At 45.2% G+C, this 16,662-nt stretch overlaps 2 protein-coding genes across 5 annotated transcripts in view; one reads left to right on the top strand and one right to left on the bottom strand.

The window, feature by feature from the left end:
- The first annotated feature begins 561 nt into the window (after nt 1-561).
- Nucleotides 562-7,564, top strand: opa3 (outer mitochondrial membrane lipid metabolism regulator OPA3). Its single transcript, XM_048522435.2, has 2 exons — nt 562-732; nt 5,228-7,564. The coding sequence occupies exons 1-2, from the start codon at nt 591-593 to the stop codon at nt 5,551-5,553; spliced, it is 468 nt and encodes a 155-aa protein (XP_048378392.1). The 5' UTR covers nt 562-590; the 3' UTR covers nt 5,554-7,564.
- ccdc61 (coiled-coil domain containing 61) overlaps nt 7,496-16,662 on the bottom strand; it is a 37,928-nt gene continuing 28,761 nt past the window's right edge. For 2 of the 4 annotated variants that reach the window (XM_048522431.2, XM_048522432.2), the window contains exons 12-14: nt 16,350-16,413; nt 13,965-14,037; nt 7,496-11,348 (exon numbers count right to left, since the gene is read on the bottom strand). In XM_048522431.2, the coding sequence (XP_048378388.1) occupies nt 11,197-11,348; nt 13,965-14,037; nt 16,350-16,413 (289 nt within the window). In that variant the 3' untranslated portion in view covers nt 7,496-11,196. The remainder of the gene's footprint in view (nt 11,349-13,964; nt 14,038-16,349; nt 16,414-16,662) is intronic. The other 2 variants (XM_048522433.2, XM_048522434.2) reach the window with 2 other exon arrangements.

Consider the following 16,662-nt stretch of genomic DNA (forward strand, 5'->3'; position numbering starts at 1 on the left):
GGAGATTTTGAAGCTGGTGAAATCCACATTGATACCATTAGGCTGCAGGGCTCCCAAGCGGAATATGAGTTGCTGTTCCTGCAACCTTCGGGTGGCATCACTGTGGCACTGCAGGAGGCCCAGGATGGACATGTCGTCTAAAGAATGGGAGGGGGATGGAAGGTTTCCTTCCCTAAAGGACATGAGTGAACCAGGTGGGTTTTTACAACAATCGATTGTTGTTTCATGGTCACCATTACACCTCGATATCTTTATTAATTAATATCTCAATTCCTGATATTTGAGTTCAAATTCCAATATACGCTGCTGCAGAATTCGAAATTGAAACTCCAGAACAGTGAGAAATTTGAGTGAGAAATGATCATTTGAGTTAGAGTTAGAATTTAAGCTACAATTATTGAAGCTTATGTTGGCATGTAGCCTGCATTCTTGTAAAGGATGGATTGCTGGGTATGGCCCTTTAAGAGGGTGATACATACACCCTCGGTGACGTCACAGGGGGCTTCCCCAATTGTATCACAAAGGGGCGGTTCCGACAACGTCACCGGGGGGGCGGGACGTTCCTCGCGGAAGTGACGACACCGGTCGCCATGGTGGTCGGCGCCTACCCCATCGCCAAGCTGCTGATGCTTGGGATCCGCCAGGTCAGCCGGCCGCTAGCCAACTCCATCAAGGCCAGCGCCCGGAGGAATCAGTTCTTTAAGCGTTACATCTGCTTGCCCCCGGCGCAGGGTGAGTGAGGCAGCCGCGCCGCCAGAAGCGGATGGGCCCCCGGGGTGGAGGGGACTTCCTGCCGGATGTCCAGCCCTCCCCTGTCGATGACCGACAGCCGCTGCGACCAATGGGACCCACGGGTGTCGGCGTAGTGACCAATCACTCTGTCGCTGGTGCTGATTGACGGGCGGAGGGCGGGGCTTCGCCGGATAGGTTGGTGGCTGAATGTCACTTTGAGGCTGGAGAGAGCACAAGCACAGAATGGTGCGGGAGGCCACTCTGCCCATCGTGTCAGTGCAGGCTCCCTGCCCATTTTCATTCTATGCTAAATTCTTGCCTTTCTGCACGACCCTGAACATTGTTTCTCGTTAATAATACCTTGGATGTGGAGTCACAGGTAGACAGGATAGTAAAGAAGGCGTTTGATATGCTTCCCTTTTATTGGTCAGTGCATGGAGTGTAGGAGCTGAGATGTCATGTTGAGGCTGTACAGGACCTTTTTTTATCTATTCATTTGTGGAATGTGGGTGTCGTTGGCTGGGCCAGCATTTATTGCCCATCCCTGGTTGCCCTTGAGGAGGTGGTGACAAGCTGCCTTCTTGAACCGCTGCAGTCCAGTTTGGCCCAGACTGTCCCTTAGGGAGAGAATTCCAGGATTTTGACCCAGTGACAGCGGATGAACGGTGATATATTTCCAAGTCAGGATGGTGAGTGGCTTGGTGAGGAACTTGGAGTTGGTGGTGCTCCTATATGTCTGCTGCCCTTGTCTTTCTAGATGGAAGTGGTCGTGGGTTTGGAAGATGCTCCCTGAGGATCTTTGGTTAATTTCTGCTGTGCACCTTGTAGATGGTACGTGCTGCTGCTACTGAGCATTGGTGATGGAGGGAGTGGATGCTTGAGGATCGTGCCAGTCAAGCAGGAGCTGCTTTGTCCTGGTTGGTGTCAAGCTTCTTGAGTGTTGTGAGGGCTGCACCCATCCAGGCAAGTGGGGTGTATTCCATCACAATCCTGACTTGTGCCTTGTAGATGGTGGACAGGCTTTGAGGAATTAGGAGGTGAGTTACTCACCGCAGTATTCCTAGCTTCTGGCCTGCCCTTGTAGCCATGGTGAATCCAGTTGAGTTTCTGGTCAATGATTGAATCCCCCAGCATCAGTGATGTTAACACCATTGAATATCAAGATGTGGTGGGTAGATTGACTGTTATTGGTGATGTTTGTAGCTTGGCATTTGTATGGCAAGAATGTCACTTGCTACTTGTCAGCCCAAGTCTGCATATTGTCCAGATCTTTTTGCATTTGACTATGGACTGCCTCAGTATCTGAGGAGTCACGCATGGTGCAGAACACCTGTGCATTTGTTTAGATCACTTTTGGAATATGAGTTCAGTTTTGATCTACCTGCTGTAGGAAGGATGTTGTGAAAATTGAAATGGTTCAGAGCAGATTTACATGGATGTTGCCAGGGTTGGAGGGTTTGAGAGGCTGAATAGGCTGGGGCTATTTTCGCTGAAGCATCAGCGGCTGAGGGAGACCTTACAGAGCCCTATAAAATAATGAGGTACATGGATAGGATGAATAGCCAAGGACTTTTCTCCAGTATAGGGGAGGGCATAGATTGAAGGTGAGAGGGGCAAGATTTAAAAGGGATCTAAGGGGCAACTTTTCCACACAGAGGGTGGTGTGTGTATGGAATGAGCTGCCAGAGGAAGTGGTGGAGGCTGGTACAATTACAGCATTTAAAAGGCATCTGGATGGGGACATGAATAGGAAGGGTTTACAGGGATATGCTGGCAGATGGGACGAGCTCAGTTTAGGATATCTGATGGGAATGGACAAGTTGGACCAAAGGTCTGTTTCCATAATAATGGCTCGATGACTCGATGATACTGAAGGCTATGGAGGCCAAGTCGCTGAAGATACGTTCAAAGGGAAAGGTGAGGGTTTTGGGGAACGGTAATGGATGAGACAGTGCGAGGAAGGGTGGATATGGTTGTGGAGGGGAAGATGGGAATTGGTGCGAGCAGAAGGAAGTAAAGTAGTGCAGGGTATGGGGTAAATAGGGAGGTGAAAGTGAGTAATAGGCAGCATTTGGAAATGTGAATCTGGTCACACAGGAGTGGAGTGCTACTTTTCTCTTTCAGTTTCACTGGATTTGGGCCTTTTATAACATTCTTCCTCCGAAAGCTGTAAATCCAGAAAGGACAGTGAAAGGAGTGAGTCATGCATGCACTCCTTGATTGACTTCAACACCCAAAACACTGAATAATGTTCTCCATAATGAGGCGATGGAGAGTTACAGATTAGCTAGGAAGGATTTAAAGAGAGAGTTAAGAAGAGCAAGGAGGGGACATGAGTGGTCATTAGCAGGTAGAATAAAGGAGAACCCTAAAGCTTTCTATAGGTATGTGAGGAATAAGAGGATGACTAGGGAAAGAATAGGCCCAGTCAAAGACAGAAGTGGGAATTTGTGTGTGAACCCTGTGGAGATTCGAGAGGTGCTAAATGAATATTTCTCATCTTTTCACTCAGGAAAAGGAGAATACTGAGATGTGGGCTATTAGACTTGAAAGGATTGAGGTTAGTAAGGAGGAGGTGTTATCAATTCTAGAAGGTGTGAAGGTCGATAAATCCCCTGGGCTGGATGGGATTTTTCCGAGGATTCTCTGGGAAGCTAGGGAGGAGGTGGCGGAGCCTTTGATCTTTGAGTCGTCATTGTCTACAGGTTTAGTACCAGAGGACTGGAGGATGGCAAATGTTGTCCCGTGTTCAAGAAGGGCAGTAGAGAAGACCTAGGTAATTATAGACCTGTGAGCCTTACGTCTGTTGTAGGAAAAGTTTTGGAAAGGATTATAAGAGATAGGATTTATAATCATCTAGCAAGCGACAATTTGATTGGAGATAGTCAACATGGATTCGTCAAGGCAGGTCCTGTCTCACAAACCTCATTGAGTTTTTTGAGAAGGTGACCAAGCATGTGGATGAGGGTAGGGCAGTTGATGTGGTGTACATGGACTTCAGTAAAGCCTTTGATAAGGTTCCACGTGGTAGGCTATGAAAATATGGAGGCACGGGATTGAGGGAGATTCAGCAGTTTGGATTAGAAACTGGCTTTCTGTAAGAAGGTAGCGAATGGTAGTTGATGGAAAATATTTAGCCTGGAGACAGGTCACTAGTGGTGCGCCTCAAGGATCTGTTTTGGGACCACTGCTGTTTGTGTCATTTTTATAAATGACTTGGACGCAGGCATAGGTGGATGGGTTAGTAAGTTTGCAGATGACACTAAAGTCAGTGGAGTGGTGGACAGTGTGAAAGAATGTTGCAGGTTGCAGGGAGACTTGGATAAACTGCAGAATTGGGCTGAAAGGTGGCAAATGGAGGTCAATGCAGATAAATGAGAGGTGAGTCACTTTGGGAATAATAGGAAGGCAGAATACTGGGTCAATGGAAAGATTCTTTGGTAGTGTGGATGTGCAGAGGGAACTTGGTGTCCTTGTACATAGATCCCTGAAAGTTGCCACCCAGGTTGATAGTGCTGTTAAGAAGGCTTACGGCGTGTCAGGTTTTATTGGTAGAGAGATTGAGTTCCGGAGCCGTGATGTCATGCTGCAACTGTACAAAACGCTAGTGCGGCCTCATTTGAAATATTGCGTGCAGTTCTGGTCGCCCCGTTACAGGAGGGATGTGGAAGCATTGGAAAGGGTGCAGAGGAGATTTACCGGGATGTTGCCTGGTCTGGAGCGAAGGTCTTATGAGGAAAGGCTGAGGGACTTGGGTCTGTTCTCATTGGAGAGAAGGCAGCTCAGAGGGGATTTAATAGAGATATACAAGATGATCAGAAGATTAGATAGGGTGGACAGTGAGAGTCTTTTTCCGAGGATGATGATGTTGGCTTGTACAAGGGGGCATAGCTACAAATTGAGGGGTAATAGATTTAAGGCAAATGTCAGAGGCAGGTTCTTTACTCAGAGAGTGGTAAGGGTGTGGAATGCCCTGCCTGCCAATGTAGTTAACTCAGTCACATTAGGGGCATTTAAACAGTCCTTGGATAAGCATATGGATGATGATGGGATAGTGTAGGGGGATGGGCTTAGATTAGTTCACAAGTCGGAGGAAAATAGAGGGCCGAAGGGCCTGTTCTGTGCTGTATTGTTCTATGTTCTATGTTCCCATCTGCCAGAACTTGCAGAGACTTTTTCCTGGTGCTTTGTTTCAGCACTGGTACTCCAAAAGCTGAGTTTTGAAAGTTGGCTATTTTGTTCAAACAAGGAAGGCACAGATCAACCTTAGAGTCTGCACACCTTCACGCCAGATTGGGGGAAGGGGCACGATTGGACAGTGATCAGGAGCGGAAGCATTAACTGAAGTATGGAATGTCAGTCATGGTGTGTGTAGCCCTGGACGAGAGAGGTGAATTTAGCACAGGCTGGTGATAGAAAATGCACCTTGGCGGAATTCCTGGAATAGACGTTGAGACAGAGACTGCGACCTGACTCGGTGTCCCTTCTGTTGCAGTCTATCACTGGATTGAAATGAAAACCAAGATGAGGATCATGGGGTTCAAAAGTGGCCAGGTGCAACCGTTGAGCGAGGAGGTGGCAGCAGACCTGGGTGCTGAGCTCCTGGGAGAGGGGATTGTGTTCTTTATCGGAGGTGCCTGCATCTTTGCCGAGTACATGAGGCAGTCCGCCAACTCAGCGAGGAAGGAGGAGGAATTGAACAGCACGTTGCAGACCCTGCAGGAGCAGGTCGCCCAGCTCTCCCTGACTGTCGAGGAACTCGACGCCCGCATCCGAGAAAACCATCGCCTTGTCCACTCACTGCCTCAGGCCTCGAAGTAGCAATCTGCTCCGAGTTTCGAGAGACCGTGATGACTGGTTTTTAAAAAAAATCCGTTGACGGGGATGGAAATTAGCCCAATTCAGACAGTTGCTTGGGTTTTAAAAAACTCTTCCAAGTGAGACCTTTTATATTAGGATGCAGGAGCAGAAGAGTTTGAGCACTGAAGACTAATCATTTGCCTCCTGTAAAAACCTCTGATTTTGACACACAAATGTGTGGATGCTGTAAATTCCTTTGTATTTGTACTCTCTCATTTGAATTCATGTCTGTACAAACCATTGTTTGCGCTGTCACTGTGGGTGTGCCTTGAGACCCTGTAACAGTCTGGCAATCATGTGAGCTTAAATTTTGCTGCATTGTGTTGAACCATTCCCTAGGTTAAGTCAGAGTTTCATGCCATGTAAGTTACTGTGCACTGGAGGACCCACGAGTTGGAAGGAGCTAAAGTCTTGCAACACAGTGCCTTGCAGAAACTGCTTTTGAGAACCTGTGTCACCCTGACTTGCCTCGTTTGAATATAGAAAATGTCTCACTCACCCACAATAGTGTCTACTGCTTGGAAAACACTATTGTGTTTGGTAATTTTGATTAAACAGGGTATTTTTCAACACGAAACACTGCCACACTCGAGTTTATATTCCAGGCTGCCTTTTAGTTCTATGCACACTTGGATGTGTTTAAAAAAATTTAAGACAGGCACACATCTTGCACCTTTAGGACGAATTGTCATTTTTCTTTCTTGCAGCCTTTACCAGTATGCTAAATGTGTCCAGTAACAAGGAAGCAGGTAAAATTGTAAGGGGATACCAAATGCCAACTTACGTCAATAATGATAACTTGCACTGATGATGTGGCACCCAAACAGCTTTGGATAGGGAAGAGGATTTGAGCCTAGAATCCCACCTTCTGACCTTGTATTGCAGTTAGTCTCTCCGTATCTTACTGCCTGAGCTAGTAATTTATTTAAAAGTGAAATATGGATCATGTTTCTTCATTTCTGGTGGTTATAAATTTCACCAGTAAAGGGCTGGACTTACTTTCCATTCTGTTAATGGTAGCATTTTTTTTTCCAGTGGGAATGAATATCCCTCTCCTCTCAACCCTTCCACAATGTTAATATTTTGCTAAAGTGCAACTGTGTATAATATCAAGTTGAGTTGTGAAAAATCGCTGGCAGGATAGCCTTTCTGAATCTGTGGATTTAATTCCTTTTGTGGTCACGACAGGTGAGGAAGACTATGCTCGCTCTATTACTTCCTTTTCACAATTACCATGTTTGTATTGAAAATACACTTCAGTATCAGGCATTGGCTTCACTGAGATATTTTCATATCTGGAATAAATTTGAGGTCGTCAAATTGTCACAGTGAAATGGCCGGTTGTGCTGTACCTCCAAATCTCCCCCTCTCAGGCCATCTGTGGCTCAGAGGAAAGCTCTCTTGCCTCTACATTGGGCAGATGTGAGCTCTAGTCCCAATTTAGACAGACTGAAGCATAATACATTTGACTGCCTGTGAAGATGCCACCTTTATGGCAAACAACTGGGTTGTGATTGCGGTGCTAGTAGCATGGGTTCAATTCCTACACCAGCTGAAGTTACCATGAAGGATTCTCCTTCTTAACCTCTCTCCTGACCTGAGCAGTCATGATCCTTCGGGTGAATCACCACGAGTTCTCTCTTCGCTGTGAGTGCATCCCTATGGTTCAGTAGCATGTTACAACTATTTTATTTGAAAAGCAATAGGTACTTGATTCTTACCATTACGGTATTACAATTTTCTCAGCATCCCCATCCAACCCCTTCAGTAATCTCGGCTCATTCCCCAAGATCGCAAAAGATAGGTGTGGAATGTTAGTATGTCTGTAGATACTGAGGCCTGAGAGTGTGTGGGGTCTCAGCACAGTGAATGAGATCTATGCTTTAGTGACTGACATGCTCATTTATCTTCAATAAAAGATTTATTTACAAAACAATTGTAAAATCATAAATAAAATCTATTGATGACAGTGTGATTTGTTTAAAACTTGAATATATAATGAAGCTACAACTGGCAACAGTTGGGTCAACTACAGTACACACTTAAGACAACAGTAAATTGTAGCTGTCTGCCAAGTCCTTGTACCATTCTTTGTGTTGGTGCCATGGCAGGGATGGGTTAAAGGAATAGCTACAGAAATTAATGCCGAGCTTGAAATTAGAAGCAGTTTAGTTACGACTGCAGGCAGGGTCATTAAATCTACAACTAAAATAAACATCTTCCACCTGTCATACTCTAATGTGCCAGCTTTAGACTAACTCTGCACTACTTGCACTCATCAAGTACAAAAGGATCCTTTCTCTAAGGTTAAAGCTGCCTTGGTGAAAATCAGCCAGAACTCCAATTCTGATATCAAAAGGTATCTAAAACCAAATGGTCAAAAGTGTGTCAGCTGCGCTGTCAGTCTTGGAGCCTTTTTGGTTTTTGAATTCGAGACTGGAACTACTGTGCCCCGTTTCAAGCTGTAGGAGAGCGACAGCAAGGAGATGACTGAGTTGTCCATGTGTATAACATGAGTTACAGCTCTCTGTCCAGCTCAGCTCAGCACAGGTAAAACTCAACAGCACAGTATGACAAAAGTCTCCTGCTACCTTAGACAGCAGGTTTTAGCGAATAGTGACCAAAACCAAAGACAACTAACTAGGACTGAGCTCACTTGAACCCAAACCAACAGAAAAATTAAAATAAAAAATGGATCCCTTAAACTAATCAGGAAGAAAGTCTGAAGCATTGCATCGACACAGCAGAATTGACCCACTGGAAGTGGAAAAAGAGGAGCACTAGTGGTGTTTGTCACAAAGATCACAGCATAAGCTGTGGCACTGTTAGAAGTGTTACTCACCCAGGGGTGGCCTCAACACATCCCAGAGAGACAGCAAAGGCCACATCACTGAATTTATTTAAGGCGGACTTAGATGGATTTTTAAAAACATAGATTAGGAGGTAGGCAGGAAAGTGGAACTTAGGACTTTGATAAGATCAGCCACAATCTTACTGTATGGTGGAGCAGGCACAAGGGGCCAAATGGCCTCCTCCTGCTCCCTGAGCTGATAATTCAGAACCAGCTTTCACAAGACACCACCTCTTGAATTACATCCAGTCTGCCACTGCATTTACCTCAAAAATAACTTTTAAAAAATTAATAAAAACACAAGTTTAAAAATAAGACATGAACCAATTAGGTCAAAATCCACAGCAGCTGGTCAGTTTGCAATTCTCCAGTCACCATTACACAAGCAGCACAGGGGACAGTCATCTGAAAGTCACAGACAAAGATAAAAACTGCAAAGATTTCTCAAATGTTGCCATGCAATTGGTTTGATGAAACAGGAAACAGAACCAAAGAGAAAGCTGCATGATCTACAAATACAAAGCATTCAGGCAAATTCGCTTTAGAAATCATGCACCTGATTCTTTTAAGAGTGAAAGGTCTGGGTTGACCAAAAAAATCTTGACCTGTAATCTCAGTGCATCACAAAAGAAAGTTTAAAGGAATAGAAAAGGCTAAATGCCAAATATTACTTAAATTGCAGCTTTAAGGCTGAGATAGATAGATTCTTGATCAGTAGGGGAAATCGAGGGTTATGGGGGTAGGGCAGGAATGTGGTCGTGAGTGTTGCATTAGCCACGATCCTATGGAATGGGGCCAAATGGCTAATCGTGTTCTTATTCCACTCTTAACAGGCATCAGTAGAAACCGCTACAGGTAAATTTTGAAGTGATATTTTGGAATTCTTCAAAAATGAACTTGTAGATGGAGAAGGTAAAATGTTGGAAACATTAAATAATTTGATGCTAAAATAAGGACAAAAAAACTCATTCTGATCAAATGGTCGTAATTTATAAAAGGAGATTGGGCCTGTATTCTTCAGAGCTTAGAGAGGTGACCTCACTGAAACTTACAAAATTCTTAAAGAACTCAACTGTGTGGACGCAGAAAAGGAGTTTCAGTGAGTGCCCTTGTTTGAGACAGGCCCTTAGCTAGTCTCAGAGTAAAAGGAGAAAAGGGGAATTTATTTGCTCACAGGATGGTGAATCTTTGGAATTAGTGACCCCACAGATTGGGGAGGCTTGGACACTTAAGACAGAAATCGATAGATTTCAAGAAACTAATGATATGAAGGCATATGGAGTAATGTGGGAAAATAGCTTTGAGGTATATCAGCCATGATCCAGAATGGCAGGGCAGATTTGAAGGGGTGAACAGCCTACTTTGCTCCTCCCCACATACTTGACAATAACCTTGTTATGTGAATTAACTGAAATCATCATAAAGTTTCCCACTTTCTGTTGTATTTTATGGCACTGTATCCAGACCTTTCAGGAGTGGAATTATGAAATACTTCTGCAGACGAACCGTGACAGGAATGAAAACAAGGTGCTAGAGAAACTCAGCAGGTCTGGTAGCATGTGGAGAGAGAAACAGAGTCAACATTTGAGGGTGGAGTGCGATTCCTCTTCAGAGCAAAAAAGAAGGTAGAAATGCGGTGGGTTTTATGCTGTAGGTAGGCAGTAGGTGAGACTGTAGAACAAACAGAAGGTCAGACAGCAGGAGAGAGAAAATCATGAAATAATAGGCAAAGAAAGTGATAATGATAGTAAGAAGTTTGGAACTCGCTTCCAGAGAACGCAACAAGGGCTGGCTAGATCCATTGTTAATTTTGAATCAAACTTATAGTTTTGTGGATGAAAGGCATGGATATGGGTCAAAGGAAGGCATACGGAGCTCAGTTGCAGATCAGACAAGGTCTTAATGAATGATGAGTCAGGAGCAAGGGGCTAAGTGACTGACTCCCTTTTCCTAGGCAACATCTAATTCATTGAACAGCCATGTGTCTTCTGTCCTGTGATGCTCGATTGTCTGTGCTTGTCTGATATAGGAATTGCAACCAGGGAATCTAGCACTCAGTTATTTCATACTCAGCTCTCTGAATATTGTACAGGATACTGGGGAGAACCATGATCTGTACTCATGTTACAAGTTCTGCTAGCCCATTTCCACCAGCCACTGGTTGTGATCTCCCAAGTGAGGAGCTAGCAGGATAGTCAACTGGCTAGAAGTTGGTTACACCTGATCAAACCCAGCTCCAGACACAAGATAATTTCAGTTAAGCATTCTGTAGTGTTCAGGTTGCCTTTGGCCACGAGGTTTGTCAAATTGTGTAACAGTCACACAAAGGTGGCAACTCTCACCAACTGTCCAGAAACTTATCTCATTTTTAAAAGAAAATCCTATTTACAGCGAACAAATCAAATCATTCAGTTCTTCCATCTAGGCCGGGAAAAGGAAGCCCTGTTTAGCCCATGCAGGTTGGCTGATTCTGACCTGGGCTACATGGGTGGGGCATGTTGTGTCTGTGTCCACACGCTCGTACCCAGACCCCTCCGTCCCCCTCCCGTGCCCTCAGTTTGTCATACAGCACCCGACTGAAGGATCTGCTCCTCGGCTCACTCGGTCCGTGCACCAAGCTTCTCCATGTATTCCTGCAACGCGTTGAGCCTGGCATCGATTTCAGAAAGGTCGCACGAGTCTAGATAATTTTCTGGAGGGAGTGGGGAAGAAAGGCTTTTAGACGATTCCATCTTTGGAAATCCAACTTGGTATCAGAGCTGCGCTAAACACATAAACACTATTTTGTTCCTCTGCTTGCACACTTGCTGAGTCAGGTAGTTTCCACACCACATCTGCACGGCCGACTGCTCCTTCGCCTGGTTCTTCTTTCTCTCCAACAGGAATCTTGCACCCAGCAGTGGGGCTGAAATCAGGGGTTCAGATTATAGCAAGAGGAATGGAATGTAAATGTAGGCATGTTTCGCTACATGTGTACAGGGGGTTGGGGACACCACACCTGGGAGAACTGAGCGAAGCTTCAGCCTCCTTGTTAAAGAAAGGACGTCATTGCAGCTGAGAGAAGGTTCATTCGACTCATTCTTGGCAATGAGGCAGTTAACATATGAGGAAAAGTTGGATTAAGTTGAGCCTGTATCGATCGAGTTAAAGAGAACGTGAGGTGACATTGAGACATGCAAGATCCTGGAGGGATTGGACAGGGCAAAAAAAGGGATTTCCCTTTGGTCGGAGAGACTGGAACTAGGGGGTGCAGTTTAAAAACAAAGGGTGTCCCATTTAACATTGGGATAAGGAGGAACGTTCGCTCCCGGAAGGTCGTGAATCCATGGATGTCACCCCCCCCTTATAATAATGGAGAAGGAAGCGGGTCAAAGGGTATTGGAGGTAGGCAGGAAAGTGAAGCAGAGACCACAATTAGATCAGCCATGATTGTACTGAACAGTGGAGCAGGTTTGAGAGGCTAAGTAGCTGCTACTCCTAATCTGTATGTTATTTGCTACATGCACAAAGCTCTAATTTGAGCTACACAGCACTGCATTGCCAAGCTTAAACTAGGAGATATACCATCACCCAGGCAAGCTCTCCAACTGTGATGCAGGCACTCTGCAAATGCTTTCTCCTTCTGTTCTGTGGCCCGCTGTAATCAATCCTCGATCCCCTCCCATTTCTCATTTACATGCCGTTCCTGGCTAATACACATTTCACACTGACACCAATGGCACTCCAGCTCTACCTCACCATCACCACCTCAACTGTTCCACTTGCTAAAGTATCCCTCATATAAAAAAGTGAAATACTGCAGATGTTGTAAATCTGAAACTAAACACAAATTGACAGAGAAACTCAGCATGTCTGCAGCATATGTGGAGAGTCCAGTGTGAGTCAAACTGATAAGTTCTGAAGAAGAGTCATTCTGGACTTGAAATGTTTCTCTAACCAGAGACATACAACACAGAAACCCACCCCGCGGTCCAACCAGTCCATGTCAGACATTATCCCGAAACTAAGATAATAAAATGTGAGGCTGGATGAACACAGCAGGCCAAGCAGCATCTCAGGAGCACAAAAGCTGACGTTTCGGGCCTAGACCCTTCATCCTGAGATGCTGCTTGGCCTGCTGTGTTCATCCAGCCTCACATTTTATTATCTTGGAATTCTCCAGCATCTGCAGTTCCCATTATCTCTGACATTATCCCGAAACTAAACTGGTTCGACCTGCCTGCACTTGGCCCATATCCGTGCAAACCTTTCCTATTCATGTAGGTATCTAAATGTGTTTTGAATGTAGTAACTGTAGCTGTATCTACCACCTCCTCAAAGTTCATTCCATAAGCAAACCCCTGTGTAAAACTAAACTGCCCCCAAATCTTTTTAAATCTTTCATCTCTCATTTTAAAGATATCGCCCCCTGTTTTGAAATCCCCCACCCCAGGGAAAAGACACCTGCCATTCGCCTTATCTATACCCCCCATGATTTTACAAACCCCTAATAAAGGTCACCTCCCAACCTCCTATGCTCCAGTACGAGAGTGTCCCAGCTTATCGAGCCTCTCCCCATAATTCAAACCGTCCATTCCCAGCAACATCCTTGAAAATCTTTTCAGAACCCTCTCCAGTTTAACAATATCCATCCTACAACTGGGTGACCAGAACTGCACACAGTACTTTAAAAGAGGCCTCAAAGTCACCTACAATGTCCAAGCGTCTATACTCAAGATGTCTAAATGATGAAGGGAAGCATGCTAAAGCTAAGCTGCTGAGTTTCTCTGGCATTTTGTTTTAATTTCTGCTAAAATGATCAGGCTGCTTATCTGACTTCCGGTACGGGAGCAGCAGAAATTTCCTCCACTGGGGAAAGGTTTCTGGGTCCTGCTCCAGACGCTGTTCCCTAGTTAGTGGCTCCATCTCTCTCCCTGGCGATGGAGCGTTCGCAATCTTTGTCACATTGAATCAGAGATGAGCTTCTACTCAAGACTTTTCCCACTCCTGGAACCCCAACTGGCTTTTCCCCTGTTTCAGCTCATCTGCTGCTGAAAGCCTCCTTCATCCCTTTACTTCTAGCTGGACTATTCGGACATGTTCCTGGCTGATCTTGCACATTGCTGTCTAGATCTGAATTCACATCAAATCCCACTCCGAGACCACACCTGTGCTCACCAACCTACACTGGCTCCCAGTAAAGAATTCTGCAGTCCTCACTCAGTCCATGGCCTCAGCTCGATAACCTCCTCCGAGATCTCGGCACACCTTTAACTCCGGTCTCTCGAGATTTTAAAAATCGCTGTGCCACTGGCGGCAGTGCCTTCAGTCACCTGGGCCCCAAACTCTGGAATTCCCTCCCTAAACCCTCTCACTTTGCTTTTCTCCCTAAGATGTTTGTGACCCAATGTTTGATAATATGACATGGTGGACTACTTTGTTCTATATTGAAGAAGTGAAGCAGCTTGGAATGTTGTATTATGTTAAATGCGCTGATGTTCAGTGCAAGTAACTATTTCATGGTATAGAACCATGTGCTTACCTTTGTCAGATGCCTTGTTTTGTTTAGTTGGGGTGCTGGCTAAACGTTTCTTAGCTTTTGGTTTCCTTTGAGGCTGGAAAAACATAAAGAGGTGGCGATTTCATTGAATCACAGCACAAATGGAAGCCAGAGATAGCAAGGCGTAGAGCTGGATGAACACAGCAGGCCAACAGCATCAGAGGAGCAGGAAAGCTGGTGTTTTGGGTCTGGAGAAGAAGGGTCTGATGCTGCTTGGCCTCCTGTGTTCATCCAGCTCTACACCTTGTTATCTCAGATTCTCCAGCATCAGCAGCTCCTACTATCTCTGAAACAAGTGGAAGCTAACTCGGCTTCTCTCTCCAGTTCTATCCAGTTAGCCCCAGTTCCCTTTCCTTTCCAGTCTGCAGATTCATTCCTTTCAAGCACCAGTGCTCTCTTGAAATCTGCCGTCTCAGGACCAAGGCTAAGTCAGACTTTGGATTCCGGCTCAGGTACATTGTGCAGCTAGAGCAAGGAAACTGACTGCTACAATGACAGATTACACGCTGTCTGCCCCACACACCAAACTGAACTGTCCGCTTAACTTTGTTTCAATCGAGTAAAAAATAATTACAAGGGGATGTTCTATGAATGTTCAATTTCAGATAATTTGGACTCACAGACAGCCAGCTTTGAGGGAACACATTTGCATTTATTCACTTCCCCTTTAAACGTTAAAATTGAACCAGTTTCCACCAACCTTCAGGCAGAACACACTCATTCATTTCCCAATCATTAAAACTTGAGGATCAGGACTTGGGTGGTCGGAGATCCCCGGAGTGAGCCCAACGCAGGATGGAGGTACACCCAACATCCGCAGCGATGACAACAGCAGGGAAGATTGAGCTAGTGTGGGAAAAAGTGTGCTAAAATGGAGATTGAGCCCTTGTAGTGAGTGTTGCGCCAGCATGGCATTTAAGAAAAACTGCAATGGTGAACTTTTAGCTTTGTTTTGACTTGATACTAAGAAGGACTGTAACTTTTCTTTCATTCATTTGTGGGACGTGGGTGTCGCTGGCTGGGCCAGCGTTTATTTCTTTCTACCTTGTTCTTAAGTTTTTGTACCAAGATGGAGCAGTGTGGCAACACTGAAAATTTTTCACTGTACTCTTCTACTTGAGTAGAGCCAGATTAGTACAGCAATGAAACAGACCCTTTGGTCCAACTTATCCATGACGACCAAATAGCCTAAATTAACCTAGTCTCGTTTGCCAGCATTTGGCCTATATCTGTCTAAACCCTTCCTATTCACATACCCATCTAGATGCCCTTAAAGTGTGGTAATAGTACCAGACTCCACCACTTCCTCTGGCAGTTCATTCCATACATGCATCACACTCTGCGTGAAAACGTTGCCCCTCAGGTCCCTTTTACATCTTTCCCCTCTCACCTGAAACCTACGCCCCTCTGGTTTTGGACTCCCCTACCCTGGGGAAAAGACCGTGGCTACTCACCGTATCCGTGACCCTCGTGATTATATAAACTTCTATCAAAGTCACCCCTCAACCTCTGACGCTCCAGGGAAATAGCTCCAGCCGATTCAGCCTCTCCCTATAGCTCAAACCTGCCAACCCTGGCAACATCCTTGTAAATCTTTTCTGCAACCTTTCAAGTTTCACAACATCCTTCCTATAGCAGGGAGACCAGAAATGAACACAGTACTCCAAAAGTAGCCTAACCAGTACTTGTGCCAATAAAGTCTAAATCTAAACGTAAAGATAAGAAAGTAATGGCACAGGGATGGAGATCGAATTTACTGCTTGTGGGAGCTTATTGTGAACCTTGTTCCTTACATTATCATCGTGACAGCACTTCCAATGTACCTGATCAGTTGTACAGTTGGAACGTCCTGAGATTGTGAAAGGTGCTATATAACTGCAAACCTCTCTTATCTGCTGTGAAATTTAACCTCTAGAAAAGATATTATCCTAGACAATGAAAGCTGTTTTCAACAGCATACGGTAGCTCAGTAGTTGGCACTGCTGCTTCACTGCACCAGGTTCAATTCCACCCTCGGGTGACTGTCTACGTGGAGTTTGTACGTTCTCCCCGAGTCTGTGTGGGTTCCCTCCGGGTGCTCTGGTTTCCTCCCACAGTCCAAAGATATTCAGCTTTGGTGGATTGGCTGTGCTAAATTACCCACAGTGTCTGGAATAGGAAATGCCTGGATGGGGTAGGGGATGCTCTTTGGAGGGTCGACGTGAACTCGATGGGCTGAATGATCTGCTTCCATACTGTAGGGAGTCTATAATTCTTGGAAGAGGATGGATTGATTGGAGGACAGGATGCAAAGCAAAATTGTGCCAAAAGTTAGTGGGAACACGACTTGTGGAGTTCTGGCTTTCCGTTGATCAGGAATCTACTCACCAAGTTTGGACTGCTCCAGGATGCCAAACCCAATGGCCGTTTAGGTTTTCTGCCTCTCTGCAATCTGTTATTAGAATGGGGAACAAGGAGAAAAATAAAAAGAACATTATTCTCCAAAGCTGGTTACAAACTGCTGCATGCTTTAGCAAAGTCTCAATAAGAGTGAGTGATTAAATCCACCACATCCTTATCTCTGCAGTGTGCAACTTGAATTACACTGTGTGGTCAAATAAATCAGGACCGATAAGTGAACTGTACAAACCTAGCCCAAAAACAGAAATTGCTGAAAAAACAACTCAGCAGGCCTGGCAGC

Source organism: Stegostoma tigrinum, chromosome 39 (assembly GCF_030684315.1).
Source record: "Stegostoma tigrinum isolate sSteTig4 chromosome 39, sSteTig4.hap1, whole genome shotgun sequence".
Lineage (NCBI taxonomy): Eukaryota > Metazoa > Chordata > Chondrichthyes > Orectolobiformes > Stegostomatidae > Stegostoma > Stegostoma tigrinum.